We start from the raw sequence: 14,437 nt of genomic DNA, 5'->3' as shown, positions 1-14,437 counted from the left end.
CGCATATTCAAGTATATACAATAATAATAATAATAATAATAATAATAATAATAATAATAATAATAATAATAATAATAATAATAATAATAATCGTATTGCCTCAGCTACCGTGTGCAGATATTTCGATTTGACGCTATCTGGCTGTCTGCTCGTCAATTTCGACGTTCCGTTTTACTCCAGGCCCACTAGATGGTAGACCAAGTAAACCGAAACTCTCTTGGGCGTCTATGGCTGAGATTTAATTAATGTTGTCGGCTAAACACCAAATGTGTCACCAGAGATCTTTTACATGCCGACATCGTACGACATGGAGTGTCCAATGGACTTTTTTTCCGCCCTTCAAAAATACCGACTACCTCTGTCGGGTTAGACCCCGCTATCTTGGGATACGGAGGCCGACACTCTACCACTGATATGAAAAATAACCACAGAAACACACAATAGTGAGTACGGTATATACCCCTCCACATATGATTGCTGTTAGGAAAGGAACACTGCCAGAAAACTAGAATAAGTCCATACAAAAACCTGTGCTAGGTAATTGAGAAAAGGCTAGAAAGAAGAGGAGAGAGTAGTTGTTAAATATTTCCCTCCAGAGGCTGGGTGGATCCTCAAATAAATTCTGCTTTATAATTTTTGATACATAGCGAAAGGCACGGCTAGCATAATGCTCGTTTGGAGGCTTATGAAGGAGGCATTTCATATTTTAAAATTCCATTCTTAATTATTATGATTATTCAATTCTTTTAACAAAAGTATTTCCAACGAGCGTAGTGCATTCCTCTCAACTGTAGCATAGACAAGTATGCAGTTCCCACCAACACGCTAGATGTCACCACCGTCATTGTTCGCACTCCACTCAATGCTGTTGAGATAGAGCTGTCCGGTACTGGCGTATTAAAGTATTTGGATTTATCGAGTCGACAGCTGTAACAGTGCAATAGCTATCGGAAAGATATCTCACCATTCCAGAAACCAGGCGTTAGTTTCACAAATAAATCTTGAATGGAAATCTATAGGATGAGAACTTCGGAGATCAATCCCGAGCATCGAAACCCCATCCTCCCTACTTTCATTGTCCCAAAGGCTAAGCTCAAGAGCATACGGACAATGGACTGCTCGATAAAAAGTGGGCACTAAATTTTTAATATATTGAAAGTAGGGTGTTATAAACATGAGAGGAATACACTATACTACCGAAATAAGAAGGATGCTTGTTCCCAATCAAAACAACATAAACTAATTGATAGTCACAAAATAAATTTACACGAGACAATGCCATATAATTACATAAAATAAACCAACTATCTGGAGGGTTGCCAACGGCCGTAGCCGTGTTGAAACACCGGATCCCGTGAGATCTCCGAAGTTAAGCAACATTGGGCGTGGTCAGGAGTTGGATGGGTTACCAGGCGCTGTTGGTGGGGGTAAGGGAATGGAGGAGCGGAAAGGAACTGGCCACCCTACCGCACGTAAACTCCGGCTCAGGAACACCTCTGCGGAGGTTCAGACCTGCCTTCGGGCAGAATAACCCTTTCCTTACCTCTGGAGGGTGCCTCCATGTCCATGTCAGTTCTTTTTTATCCATCATTTGACACCTCCAATCGTCTTGTAAACACGCACCTAAGAATTTACGCTTTGCACTGAATAAGGGCGCCCCGTTTTTTATTATCAATACCCACTGGGATCTGTTGTATTACTGAACAACAAACATGTGATGAAATATATACACTGGGTTGGCACCGCTCGGGAAAGCAACACAATTATTTGGTATCTTTCATGGTGGTGAAGTGATTAAAGAAACACAGTTACGCACATTCCTACAATCATGAAAATCATATCGCCGTATTTTGCATATTAGATTTACATGACTATATTAATGAATTATTACAGTATCCATATGCGTGTTTTTCCAGGATATCTTATCATACTATATCCCAAAGCGGTCCCAAGCAACGTTGGTTTCCTCTAAAACATCATAAGCATCATCGAATAATATAAACACGTGAACAAAAAAAGGGTTGTGTTTGTCCAACCCTTGTCCCGTTTCCCTACGGGGTTCGGTATGAGGTGACATGAATCTGTCGTGACGGTTTATGACCGAATGCCCTTCCTGACGTCAACCTCATCAGAGGAGTTAATGAGATGAAATGAATGACGTGATATATCATAGTAGGGAGAGGGTAAAACCCGGTGCCGGGGTACTCCTGTTGAATATCACCAAGGGGTCTGCTCAAGGCTTAACGTCCCCATCCAACGGACGAATCACCACCAACAGCGTCATATGCCCTCACTCCATATGAGCACTGCGGAGGTTTGGAAATTAATCCAGGCTTTTGCCACGCAGTCTAGTGATTAGAAATTGTTTACGACCTCCTCCCCTACCCTGCCGGCCAACATTCTGAAGGTGAATTTTTTTCGACCAACGGGACTCGAACCGGCTAACCTCGGTGTCAGACCAGTTAGACTTCAGCGCCTTAACGATCATGGCCACCAGGCGGGCTATACGAAAATAAAAAGAGTAGCCTAATCACCTGAAAGTACAAAGACAAATAAATACACTTCACACACAAGAATGCATATAGAAAGTATGTCCCTTCCAGGTCTCCTGGTATTGATCCAAGATTGTCAATACTACATGGTATCTAACTAATGCTTCTTCGGTATCGGGGTGCATGTGTGAAACTGCTATCTTTGATGTAATTTAATAAGAAAATTGGGTGGAATCACTTCATCTAATGACACATCGAGTTTACAACACTGGTGGTAATTTATATAACTGGTATGAGAATCATAATACAGTGTCGAAGTGGAGCGGACTTCATGCATGAATGTCCCAAGCTTTTGACAGCCGAGCGAACCCATCTCCGGACTCAGCACTTCTTCGCGTTAGGGGGTCGTAAATCTCTCTATGAGCGGCCTTTTTTTCGTCAGCTGGGAGAACATTTTCCCTTACATTCCCAGCCCATCTACAGAATTCACTTCATACGTCCTTCATCTTGTCCAGGCACATCATCATTTATTGCTACTAAATATCATTTATCAATGAAATGTACTTAACGCTCCTGCTTGTAGTCGGCTGTCATCAGAAGGTACAGCTGGGGGATTTAAGCTGCCATCACGGAAGCCTCGTTACTGGAGAGGCCTCGGTTCATCTTCTTCTCCTTCTGGGTCCCGTGCATGATGGCTTGATCTGTGGACTGCCGTTGGACGTTCTGAGCGGTCCCTGATGAGATGAATGCAGGCACAAGGCGCTACTCTCGTAGATTCCTCTCTTGGGTCCGACGATAAATCTCGTACATGTAGGCAAATGGGAAATGTATTAATGATGCAATGTTTTATGCATCATCAAATAACCTGCTATGGCTAGACACACTCATGAACTCAAGTGAACAAACCGAGTAACGATTAAGTCTCTGTAGCTCGCTACTCATTTCACTCTATAACACGTCACAGTCAGTGATTTCCGTTGTTTTAAAGGGCGTCACACTTTCACTCAGACACTACTCTCAGGGTATACTAGCACTTCCTATTAGCTCGATTCTCGCCTACTGACACTGCACTTGTCTTAATCACGGCAAATAATAATTCGTAGAACGTATCGGCATCTCCCCTTACGTTCGCCATACTGGGGGACTATGGAATTAAGGGTAGATTATTAAAAGCAATCAAAGGCATTTATGTTGACAATTGGGCTTCAGTGAGAGTTGATGGTAGAATGAGTTCTTGGTTCAGTGTATTACAGGGGTTAGACAAGGCTGTAATCTTTCACCTTTGCTGTTCTTAGTTTACATGGATCACCTGCTGAAAGGTATAAAATGGCAGGGAGGGATTCAGTTAGGTGGAAATGTAGTAAGCAGTTTGGCTTGTGCTGACGACTTCGTCTTAATGGCAGATTGTGCCGAAAGCCTGCAGTCTAATATCTTGGAACTTGAAAATAGGTGCAATGAGTATGGTATGAAAATTAGCCTCTCGAAGACTAAATTGATGTCAGTGGGTAAGAAATTCAACAGAATTGAATGTCAGATTGGTGATACAAAGCTAGAACAGGTCGATAATTTCAAGTATTTAGGTTGTGTGTTCTCCCAGGTTGGTAATATAGTGAGTGAGATTGAATCAAGGTGTCGTAAAGCTAATGCAGTGAGCTCGCAGTTGCGATCAACAGTATTCTGTAAGAAGGAAGTGAGCTCCCAGACGAAACTATCTTTACATCGGTCTGTTTTCAGACCAACTTTGCTTTACGGGAGCGAAAGCTGGGTGGGCTCAGGATATCTTATGCATAAGTTAGAAGTAACAGACATGAAAGTAGTAAGAATGATTGCTGGTACAAACAGGCGGGAACAATGGCAGGAGGGTACTCGAAATGAGGAGATAAAGGCTAATTTAGGAATGAACTCGATGGATGAAGCTGTACGCATAAACCGGCTTCGGTGGTGGGGTCATGTGAGGCGAATGGAGGAGGTTAGGTTACCTAGGAGAATACTGGACTCTGCTATGGAGGGTAAGAGAAGTAGAGGTAGACCAAGGCGACGATGGTTAGACTTGGTTTCTAACGATTTCAGGATAAGAGGTATAGAACTAAATGAGGCCACAACACTAGTTGCAAATCGAGGATTGTGGCGACGTTTAGTAAATTCACAGAGGCTTGCAGACTGAACGCTGAAAGGCATAACAGTCTATAATGATAATGTATGTATGTATGTTAACAAGTGAATACTATGAGTTGGCACCAGTGGATATACAGGGAAATCGCTGAGAATATCCAGCTCTTGTGGTAAAACACTGTAATAGACTCCGCCTTCTGCGCTTGGCATGGCTGTTCTCTTCTCTGTCTGCGAAGTGAGAGCGCGATTCCAACGACTCGTCATACATCCATATTTTTCTCTCTGTGCGCATAACTAGACCCTCGCCCTTCGAATTGGCGCAGCGCCATTCATATTGCGGTCTGGGCGGAAAATACTCATTACGACCAAATATGTCGCAAAATGTCGCGGAAAAAGGCATATATTATCTGCTGGACCTCGTGACATGCCTATGTTCATGGTGGTGAACGGTTACAATACATTCTCGAAAAGCGAGGATATTCGTAAACTTTGGATAGCTGGAGGTCTAAGAGATGATACTTGGGATCGTACCACTTGCACAATATCTTCATCCTATTTCAAACAAGACTGTTTTGAAAGAAAGTCATTTTCAGGCTCGGGTCAATTTTTTGTGCAGTTGAGTGTGCAACACTCAGACAATTACATTAATAATAAGAAGAAGAAGAATTAGAAAGGAAAGATTGCTGTTTTATGGGAACATCTTTCGTATGAATAATGACCGGCTCACAAAGAAAATCTGGAATTTTATAAAACCGAAGGCATCTAAGTTGAGATGGTTCCAAGATTGTGAGAAAGATCAGAGAGAGGTGAGCATTACGGAGGATAAAATAAATGACAGGGTTAGTTTCAGAAGGATGGTGAAAAGCTATCAGGGTTTTATGATGAACACAGAACCCATAAGACGGAGGGCCCTTTACCAGAGGAGCGGAAGAAAGCGCTGATCGACGGGCTCAAGAGATACTGGCAGGATGTCAAAGCTGGCAGACGAACAAGGCACAGACACCGAAAATGAGATTAGTTGTTAACACGCAGTCTCCATAGAAGCACAATTCGAAAAACAAAATAGTAATAATAATAATAATATTAACAACAATAATAATAATTTAAGTTTTAAGAAAAGACACGGTGCCCCTTGGACAGAGGAGCGTAAACAGGCCCGCTCACAAAGAATGAGGGAAATTTGGGCTGTAAAGGAGGTCAAGTTCAGTGTCAAATGCAAGAAGACTTAACGTGGTCCTTGATGGCCCCAGCGAATTATATATATATATAATAATGTTAGGTTCGATTTTATTTCTTCCAAAGCCCCGTTAATATTAAATGCTCTCCATCGAACTCCATTTCATTACCTAGTTGCTTCAGAGGAGTCCATGGCCTGTCAGATGGTGCTGTGATTCCGGCACTCCCATAAGTCCGAAGCTTGCTTAAAACCATTTTCTGTGAAGTAGGATGACATCCCAGTGAGAATCCCTCATCTAACGTTCTACATTTCAAAGTTTTAGTCGAACATTTTACTATTGTCAATGTGTGTTTCATATTATCTTTATACCTGTTAAACTGATGTACGGTACTTTAGTCTCTCTAAATAAATACATTAAAAAAATTAAATACATCATGCAATCAGATAGTTAGTCACTCTACCATCACTGAGAAATGTGTAGTGTTTTAAAACACTTTAAACACTGAACTTCATTTCTTCTCTCTCTTTTTTTGTACAGCTTTAACGACGGGGGCACCTACCAGTACGTGACGTCACAACTCATCAATACGACGGAAGGAGCTCGTCTCTTGTCTTACATGGAAGCTTCTTTCCGAGGACAGGACAGGTAATGTGGTAATGAAAATTTAAATAATGTTTGAGATGGAAGTGTGTAGTAACAAATACGTCATTCACTTTGACGCCAAAACAAACCAGTATCTATGTCTCATAACAATTTTATGGTTTTCTTTCCGGAATAATGAGAAGATTAACTCAGATAGTTACATAGGTATGAAGCGAGAAATTTTCAAGTCAGTTCGTATTAAATGAACAGTTATACAGTCACCGTACGTAATGAAATGGACTTCGAGGGCAGGAATCAGGTATTCCTTTAGCCCACATAAGACACTGATGGGTAGGGGCAGTATAATAACACCCACGGTATCCCCTGCCTGTCGTAAAAGGCGACTAAAAGGGCCCAAGGTGCTTTGAAATTAGGAGCGCGGGTTGCTGACCACAGGGTCATTAGCTGAGACATATCACTGCTTCCATTTACTTGTGCTAGGCTCTTCACTTTTATCTATCCTATACAACCTCCACTGGTCAATTCTTGTTCTTTACTGACCCCAAAGTTATTAGAACACTCGAGGCCTAGAGAGCCTTTCATTTTCAAACCCTTGCCCTTGCCTTTCTGTGACCGATTCCTTCATTCTTCTTAGTATCGGGTCCCTTACATTTTTTTTCTCTCTGATCAGTGTCATATAGAGGATGATTGATCTAGCTGTACTTCCTCTTAAAACAATTATCACCACCATCACCACCAAAATACATTTAGAACAAAAGTGTCCGGTTCCATGGCTAAATGGTTAGCGTGCTGGCCTTTGGTCACAGGGGTCCCGAGTTCGATTCCCGGGAGGGTCGGGAATTTTAACCATCATTGGTTAATTTCGCTGGCACGGGGTCTGTGTGTATGTGTTGTCTTCATCACCATTTCATCCTCATCATGACGCGCAGGTCGCCTACGGGGTCAAATCGAAAGACCTGCATCTGGTGAGCCGAACATGTCCTCGGACACTCCCGGCACTAAAAGCCATGCGCCATTTCATTTCAACGAACAAAAGTCAAGATCTACTACAACAACATAGTTCCATCATTGTATTGTATGGCTCCGAAACATACACTTCTATAATTTCTTTCTACACCACGAAAAAAACCATAAGAGCACAGAACATGCATATTCTTTTGATACCTAATCACAATGCCTTTGCTGACGAGATGTAGTGTTTACAGTGCACTATGTCTTCTGGTATGGGCTATATCAAATTTGTTACTTTCATTGACCTGTCTCAGTATCATCCTTGGCTTTGACAATATGAAAGTGACTGAGGTATGAGTGATGCTAGTAATACCATTGCTTATACAGCCAGTGCCTGTTTTTTTTTTTTTTTTTGGCTAGGGGCTTTACGTCGCACCGACACAGATAGGTCTTATGGCGACGATGGGACAGGAAAGGCCTAGGAGTTGGAAGGAAGCGGCCGTGGCCTTAATTAAGGTACAGCCCCAGCATTTGCCTGGTGTGAAAATGGGAAACCACGGAAAACCATCTTCAGGGCTGCCGATAGTGGGATTCGGACCTACTATCTCCCGGATGCAAGCTCACAGCCGCGCGCCTCTACGCGCACGGCCAACTCGCCCGGTCCAGTGCCTGTTATGAATGGTGTGAAGATATCGCTCATAGGGTCGGTTGGTGCATGCATTTCAGTGGGCTTGGCAGACTGATATGTAATAGCAGCGGCTGGCTCGATGAGGAAAGCAACGGGAAACTACCTCACTCCTCATTTCCCTAGTACGCCTCTTCAGTGACGCCTAGGCTATTTAAGACAGCTGTTGGCGGAGCTGCAGAGGATCAAACCACCCTTCGGGCTGAATACCCAACATACATACAATCACACGCTCTCAGTATATGGCAATTTCTTCACAAATACTGCAGTTCGTGAATGGAACAATCTGTCACAAGACGTCAGAGGGATAGCAGGCCAAGGAAAGTAAACGAGCATGCGTAAGTCTGACAGAAAGACACAAATAGCAAAGCAAGACATAATACCTCAACAGTTGGCAGCCCTGAAGGTGGTTTTCCGTGTTTTATCATTTTCACACCAGGCAAATGCTGGGGCTATACCTTAATTATGGCCACGGACGCTTCCTTCCCACTCCTTAGGCCTTTCATATCCCATTGTCGCCATAAGACCTATCTGTGTCTGTGCGACGTAAAGCAAATTATATCCTCTTCAGACCGTCTACTTTATCTTCCCCTGTACCTTTCTCAACTCGTGTAAAAACTCACTCTACAAAATTAGCTTTTATTTCTTCTTCTTCTTAATCTGTTTACCCTCCAGGGTTGGATTTTCCCTCGGACTCAGCGAGGGATCCCACCTCTACCGCCTCAAGGGCAGTGTCCTGGAGCGTGAGACATTGGGTCGGGGGATACAACTTGATGATGACCAGTGCCTCGCCCAGGCGGCCTCACCTGCTATGCTGAACAGTGGCCTTGCTTGGGATGGGAAGATTAGAAGGGACAAGCAAGGAAGAGGGAAGGAAGCGGCCGTGGCCTTGAGTTAGGCACCATCCCGGCATTTGTCTGGAGGTGAAGTGGGAAACCCGGAAAACCACTTCCAGGATGGCTGAGGTGGGAATCGAGCCCACCTCTACTCAGTTGTCCTCCCGAGGCTGAGTGGAACCCGTTCCATCCCTCATACCACTTTTCAAATTTCGTGGCAGAGCCGGGAATCCAACCGTGGCTCCGGGGGTTGCAGCTAATCACACTAACTACTACACCACACAGGTGAACAGCATTTATTTCAAATATAATAATTCTACTTTGTTCCTTAATCTCCTTTTTTATAACGTACATGTCTCACCAAAACTGTGCGACGTTTCTGTAATATCGTGTTCTTTCTTCTTGACTTTAATGTATAAGTAGTTACTGTTAGTACTGAGCAAGTAGCTATGCAGTCAGCTGTCATTTTGTCTTCGGGAGATAGTGGGTTCGAATCCCACTGTCGGCAACCCTGAAGTATGTTTCCCATGTCATAATGATTATTATTATTTCCCTGTGACAGGTTTTACCACCGGTGTCTCATAACTCATGTCTCGAATATGATGGCTGGATATTTTGTACAGTTTATCTGCTTATTTTTGTTCTCTCGTCGAAGGCGATGATGTACTTTCGAGCAGTGTGCCAATGGTGAAGATGCTGTGAATTTATTTATCCTACTCTGTTCTACAATATAACTGAGTGCTCTGGTTATGTTTCATCAAACACAGTACTATAGATACACTGTAGCTTGGCCGATGACATTTGCAAATAATACACACTATGTAAATCATGGAGAGATACAGTATAAAAGATTACTTTGATTAGTTAATTTCGCTTTGCAAAATTGAAGAGCACCCTTTGTAATGTGGATATATTGGATTACTCTATATTACGTTGTAAATGATTTATCTTTGCCACCCAATGTGACGTTTATGATAAGCTGAAATTCCATTCCCAAACAGTTCATTTATTTTTATGTTAATTAGTTTGAAACTATCTCTCGTAATGAACATCGTTATGGCCTTCCTCTACTCATCATCGCAAGTTAATTAATGGTAGGTGTTTGCTTCCCCCGCGGGCTCTTCTGCGTCATACGCCCCAACAATTGGGAGTCAGGATGTAACAAACTATGTGCACTGCTCCACAGTCGTCAGCCATAATGAAACCGTAATAAGAAGCGGTCCTACATCGCTTCGTGAATAGACCTTGACTGCTCATCGGAACCACAGAGATCGGATTCAATAATTTCCGTAGAATTTATGATCTTGACCATTTTTTGGCCAATACGCCCGTATTGACTGTTACAATATTACAGTATATATTATAATCGTCCGCTTTCTCAGTACACACATATTATGTAACAGTTAATTATTATTCACATATTTATTTCAGGTATATGTTTCGGAACATTTCCAATCCCTTAATTCACCAATTATACGTAGGTAAGTCAGTACGTACCTGCAACTTCGCTCTAATTGTTTTTAGGTTGGCACACCAGTCGCTAGATGGCACCGTTTTCTACGTCTGTGGTAGGTTTCAGCGTTATCAGATCAGTACAGCTTGCGCTGTTGCGACGTAAAGATGGCCGCGCCACCCTCTGTTTGCACCAATGAAAATCAGCGTTCCGTAATCCGGTTTTTGTGCTCTGAGGATGTACCAGGAGCGGAATTTCATAGAAGACGTTCAGAAAAATACGGGGACAGTGTTTTGCCACAGCGAAGTGTTTATCAGTGGACTGAACAGTTCAAAGGGGATCGCACGAGCGTGAGGTTGAGGAATGATCCCGGCGTCCATCCGCAGCCGTAACTGATGTCTGTATTGAACAAGTGCGTGAAATGATTCTCAATAACATACGGCTGACTGTTGATGACATGGCAAACCATATGCACATTATCCAAGGTTCAGCATACGAAATCATGTATAACAGGCTCAACTTTCACATAGTCTATTCGGGATGGGTTCCAGAACAACTCAATGAAGAGCAGAAGCGCGATCGTGTGCGAATCTGTCAGCATCCACTGGACCGTCATGCTAACGAAGAAGAAACGTTTCTGAAATGGATCATCCCTAGAGATGAAACATAGGTTCACCACTTCGAACCAGAGAGCAAACGTCAGAGCATGGAATGGAAGCATCCCGGATCCCCAGTCAAAAAGAAATTCAAGAGTCAAACTTCTGTATGAACAGTGAGGCTCACAGAGTTCTGGGACTCTCAAGGGCCAATCCTGGATTATTACAAGGAAAAGGGGAAACAGTAAACAGTGAACGTTATTGTGATACGCTGGTAAACAAGCTGAAATTCGCAACAAACGCAGAGGTCGATTGTAGGAAGGAGTTCTTTTGTTGCATGACAATGCGCGTCCACATCCCACATCGCTCAAACTCTACAGATACTGCGTTGGAGCATTCTGCGGACAGTCCCAATCTCGACCTGTCGGATTACCATCTGTTTGGGCTACTTAAAAATGCTCTAAGAGGCCGTCGATTCAGCTCCGATCAACAGGTGAAGGAAGCGGTGCATACGTGGCTTGTTGCTCAACCAAGAGCTTTTTTTTCTTTTCTTTTTTTTTGCAGAGGGTATCAGGAAGCTTGTGAAACGGTGGCCCATGTGCATTAAAAAGCAGGGTTACTATGTTGAAAATGATGCCAGTAAAAAGTGTGTACATTTTTGATAAATTATGAAAATTGGTTGGAGATAGGCCTACGTATTGACTTGCGCTCGTACAATATCAACATAACATGTCAAAGAACCTTTCCACTCTTTATTAATACATTCCACTTAAAATATCTAAAACCCTGGCTGTGTTATTAAAATATTACACGGATGTTCGTTAAAGGATTATGCTTGTCATTAAAACAGTTGTTATAGTTTAAAAGTGTGCCATATTTCTTCACGTCTATTCAGAAGTTCTATACTATTAGAATCGATGGTTCATCTGTTACTTGATGTTGTTGCAGTGGACACCAATAACTATTGATTATTAATTAATGAATAATTATTAACCTTTGCTTGTAGATTGTGAGGGGCAATCTGGCTGACTAGTAATAATAGAAAAAGAAATAAGTATCCGGCTAAGACATACGAGGTACATAGGATAAACAGAAGGGTATCAGTAGAAGAGTAAAAAATATGAGTCACGCCCGTCGTGGCCCTTGACTCTCTTTGGGCATGCCTTTCTTTTTTTTTTGAAGTGTCGGACCCCTTCTATTTTCTATATGTGATTAACGTTCATAGAGGATTTTTGCCTAGTTGTACTTTCTCTTAAAACAAGAATCACCAACCGTACTCCTAGCTGAGAGCGCAACTTTCCATAAATGAATAGTGTGGTAATGTTAAAACACTAGGTCCATTTCAGGAATGCTGTTGTCCACAAACCATATCAGCTCTGTGACGGGGTTCATTGTTATGCTGATACAATCATCGTCTGCAAACTGATCCTCTGTTGTATGCAGTACACGACTGTTTAATTTGCGTTCATATCCTTCCACATTTCGAGTTTTCTTAAGCGCAATAAGGGGACCACACCCTAACAAGGTAGAACACCCCTATACTATAACACCACCTCCTTCGTACTTCACTATGGCATTACACATGATTGCAGGAAACGTTCACCAGGCATTCGCCTAACCCAAACCCTTCCATCGGATTGCGACAGGGTAGAGCGTGATTCATCACTCCAAATTACTTGCTTGCAGTCATCCACTGTTCAGTGACGTCGATCTTTATCCACCTCTAGCGTCACTTAGCATTGACTACAGAAATATTTGGTTTATGAGCAGCAGTTCGACCATTGTACCCTATTATTTTTAACTCCCGACGCACAGCTGGACTGCTGCTAGCACTTTGAATCTGACGAGTGATTCCTTCCACTGATTTCTTGAAATTTCTTACAACCACCCTCCGCAATGCTCGACGGTCCCTGTCCGTCATTAAATGAAGTCTGCCTGAGGGGAGGCTTTACTAAAATTTGGCCATTTTTCATCAAAAAAATGGATTTTTCAATTTTGGGCTTAAAAAGTTCCGCAGTACTTCCTCTTCCAAAAAATGTTATTACTTTCACCATACCACCATGTTTAAAGTTCCGAACGCCATTCTTAAAGGAAGGTGCTGAGCACTGGAACAGCGAGTCCACGCCCACTTCTCTAACGACGACAGGCTAAGGATATTTTGATGTTACATTGCGCGTCTCCGGAACAGCTTCCCTAAGGAAACATTTGTTTCCAAAAATAAACTGTAGCTTGCAGTAATTAAATCTGTGATGGAGTTCAATATGGGGTGTTTAAAGGCCTTCCGCGTTGTGACCAGCATGAGATATGAACCTACTACCTTATCAGCATTGACCATCAGTGATCACCGGGTCCACAGACGGTGCACCAACAGCAAGAAAGGGAAAAGTTCTACATAAAAGTAAGAAAGGAAGTTGGTGAAATGGAGGAAGATATCAGAGGAAGAGAGTGAAAGGATGTCTGAAGGGGAAACGTATGGTGCAAGGCAGTTTTAAAGTGAGTATGATTGGCTGTACTTTCAAATGCTGTTTTCTAACATTTATATTTTTCAGCAATTCTCCCCATACAAAAGGCTCCTTGCGTCAAAGTTCTTATCGAAGTCAAGTGAAAATTTCAGAAAATCTTCCAGTATAATCATAATATTGCATTTTAGGGTCAAATGAATATTAAAATCATATTTTGCCCTTTAAATTTGCGACAAAATATATTTTTTCAAATTTTCCAAGTCAGAGAAATTTGAAAATTTGTACCTCCAACGCCCTGTCTAAGAACAAAAATGCATGTTTTGCTGATTTCAGCTTGAAAAACAGACATGTAACACAAGAAGTTTTTCACGTTGCATGGAAATTTTCTATAAAAAGATACATAACTCAAAAACGACTTAGCCAATCGTCTCAAATCCTTGTGTGATAATTTATCATAAGGGCGTGTATATGTGATTAAAACTTGGAGGCGATTGGTTGAAAAATGTAGAAGTTCAGCATTTCAGTGAAGCCTCCACTTAAATGGAGTCTGCCAGTTCTTGGTTTAGTTGCTGTTGTTCCTTCGCATTTCCACTTCACAATCACATCACCAACAGTCGACTTGAGTGGCTTTAGAAGGTGTGAAATGTCCCTGATGGATTTGTTATTCAGGTGACTAGTCCACGTTCGAAGTCACTAAGCTCTCCTGACTGACCCATTCTTGTGTTTCTGCTTCTCTATTGACAACACAGTACTCCCCATCTTCTTTTATACTGGTGGATTCGCCTTTCGTGATATCTGTGATTCAATTTCGCAATACATAGGGGTGCTCGGATCCTTTTGATAAGATAGTGTATGTTGTCGTGTTTTCCCACTCACTCAATGCGTGGCACTCCGCGGAAAATTACTCTGTATTAATTATTGTTTGTTAAGAATAAAGCCCCGTCTGTTTATCGTTCTAATATACATCAGGATGACCCAATAAATGCATACCCAAAATTCTATTCAGCCATGAATGATCACACTTTCTAATTGCTGACTGTTTACAAGTCTCTGTTCTCTGGACATCGAG

The 14,437-nt window shown here is 42.2% G+C and overlaps 1 protein-coding gene across 1 annotated transcript in view; it reads left to right on the top strand.

Moving 5' to 3' along the window:
• Positions 1–14,437, top strand: part of LOC136876895 (uncharacterized) — a 68,394-nt gene that overhangs the window by 32,189 nt on the left and 21,768 nt on the right. The window contains exon 5 of the mRNA XM_067150649.2: positions 6,320–6,427. Coding sequence (XP_067006750.1) covers positions 6,320–6,427 — 108 coding nt within the window. The remainder of the gene's footprint in view (positions 1–6,319; positions 6,428–14,437) is intronic.

This window comes from Anabrus simplex, chromosome 7, assembly GCF_040414725.1.
Source record: "Anabrus simplex isolate iqAnaSimp1 chromosome 7, ASM4041472v1, whole genome shotgun sequence".
NCBI lineage: Eukaryota > Metazoa > Arthropoda > Insecta > Orthoptera > Tettigoniidae > Anabrus > Anabrus simplex.
This window is presented reverse-complemented; position numbering and strand designations above follow the sequence as displayed.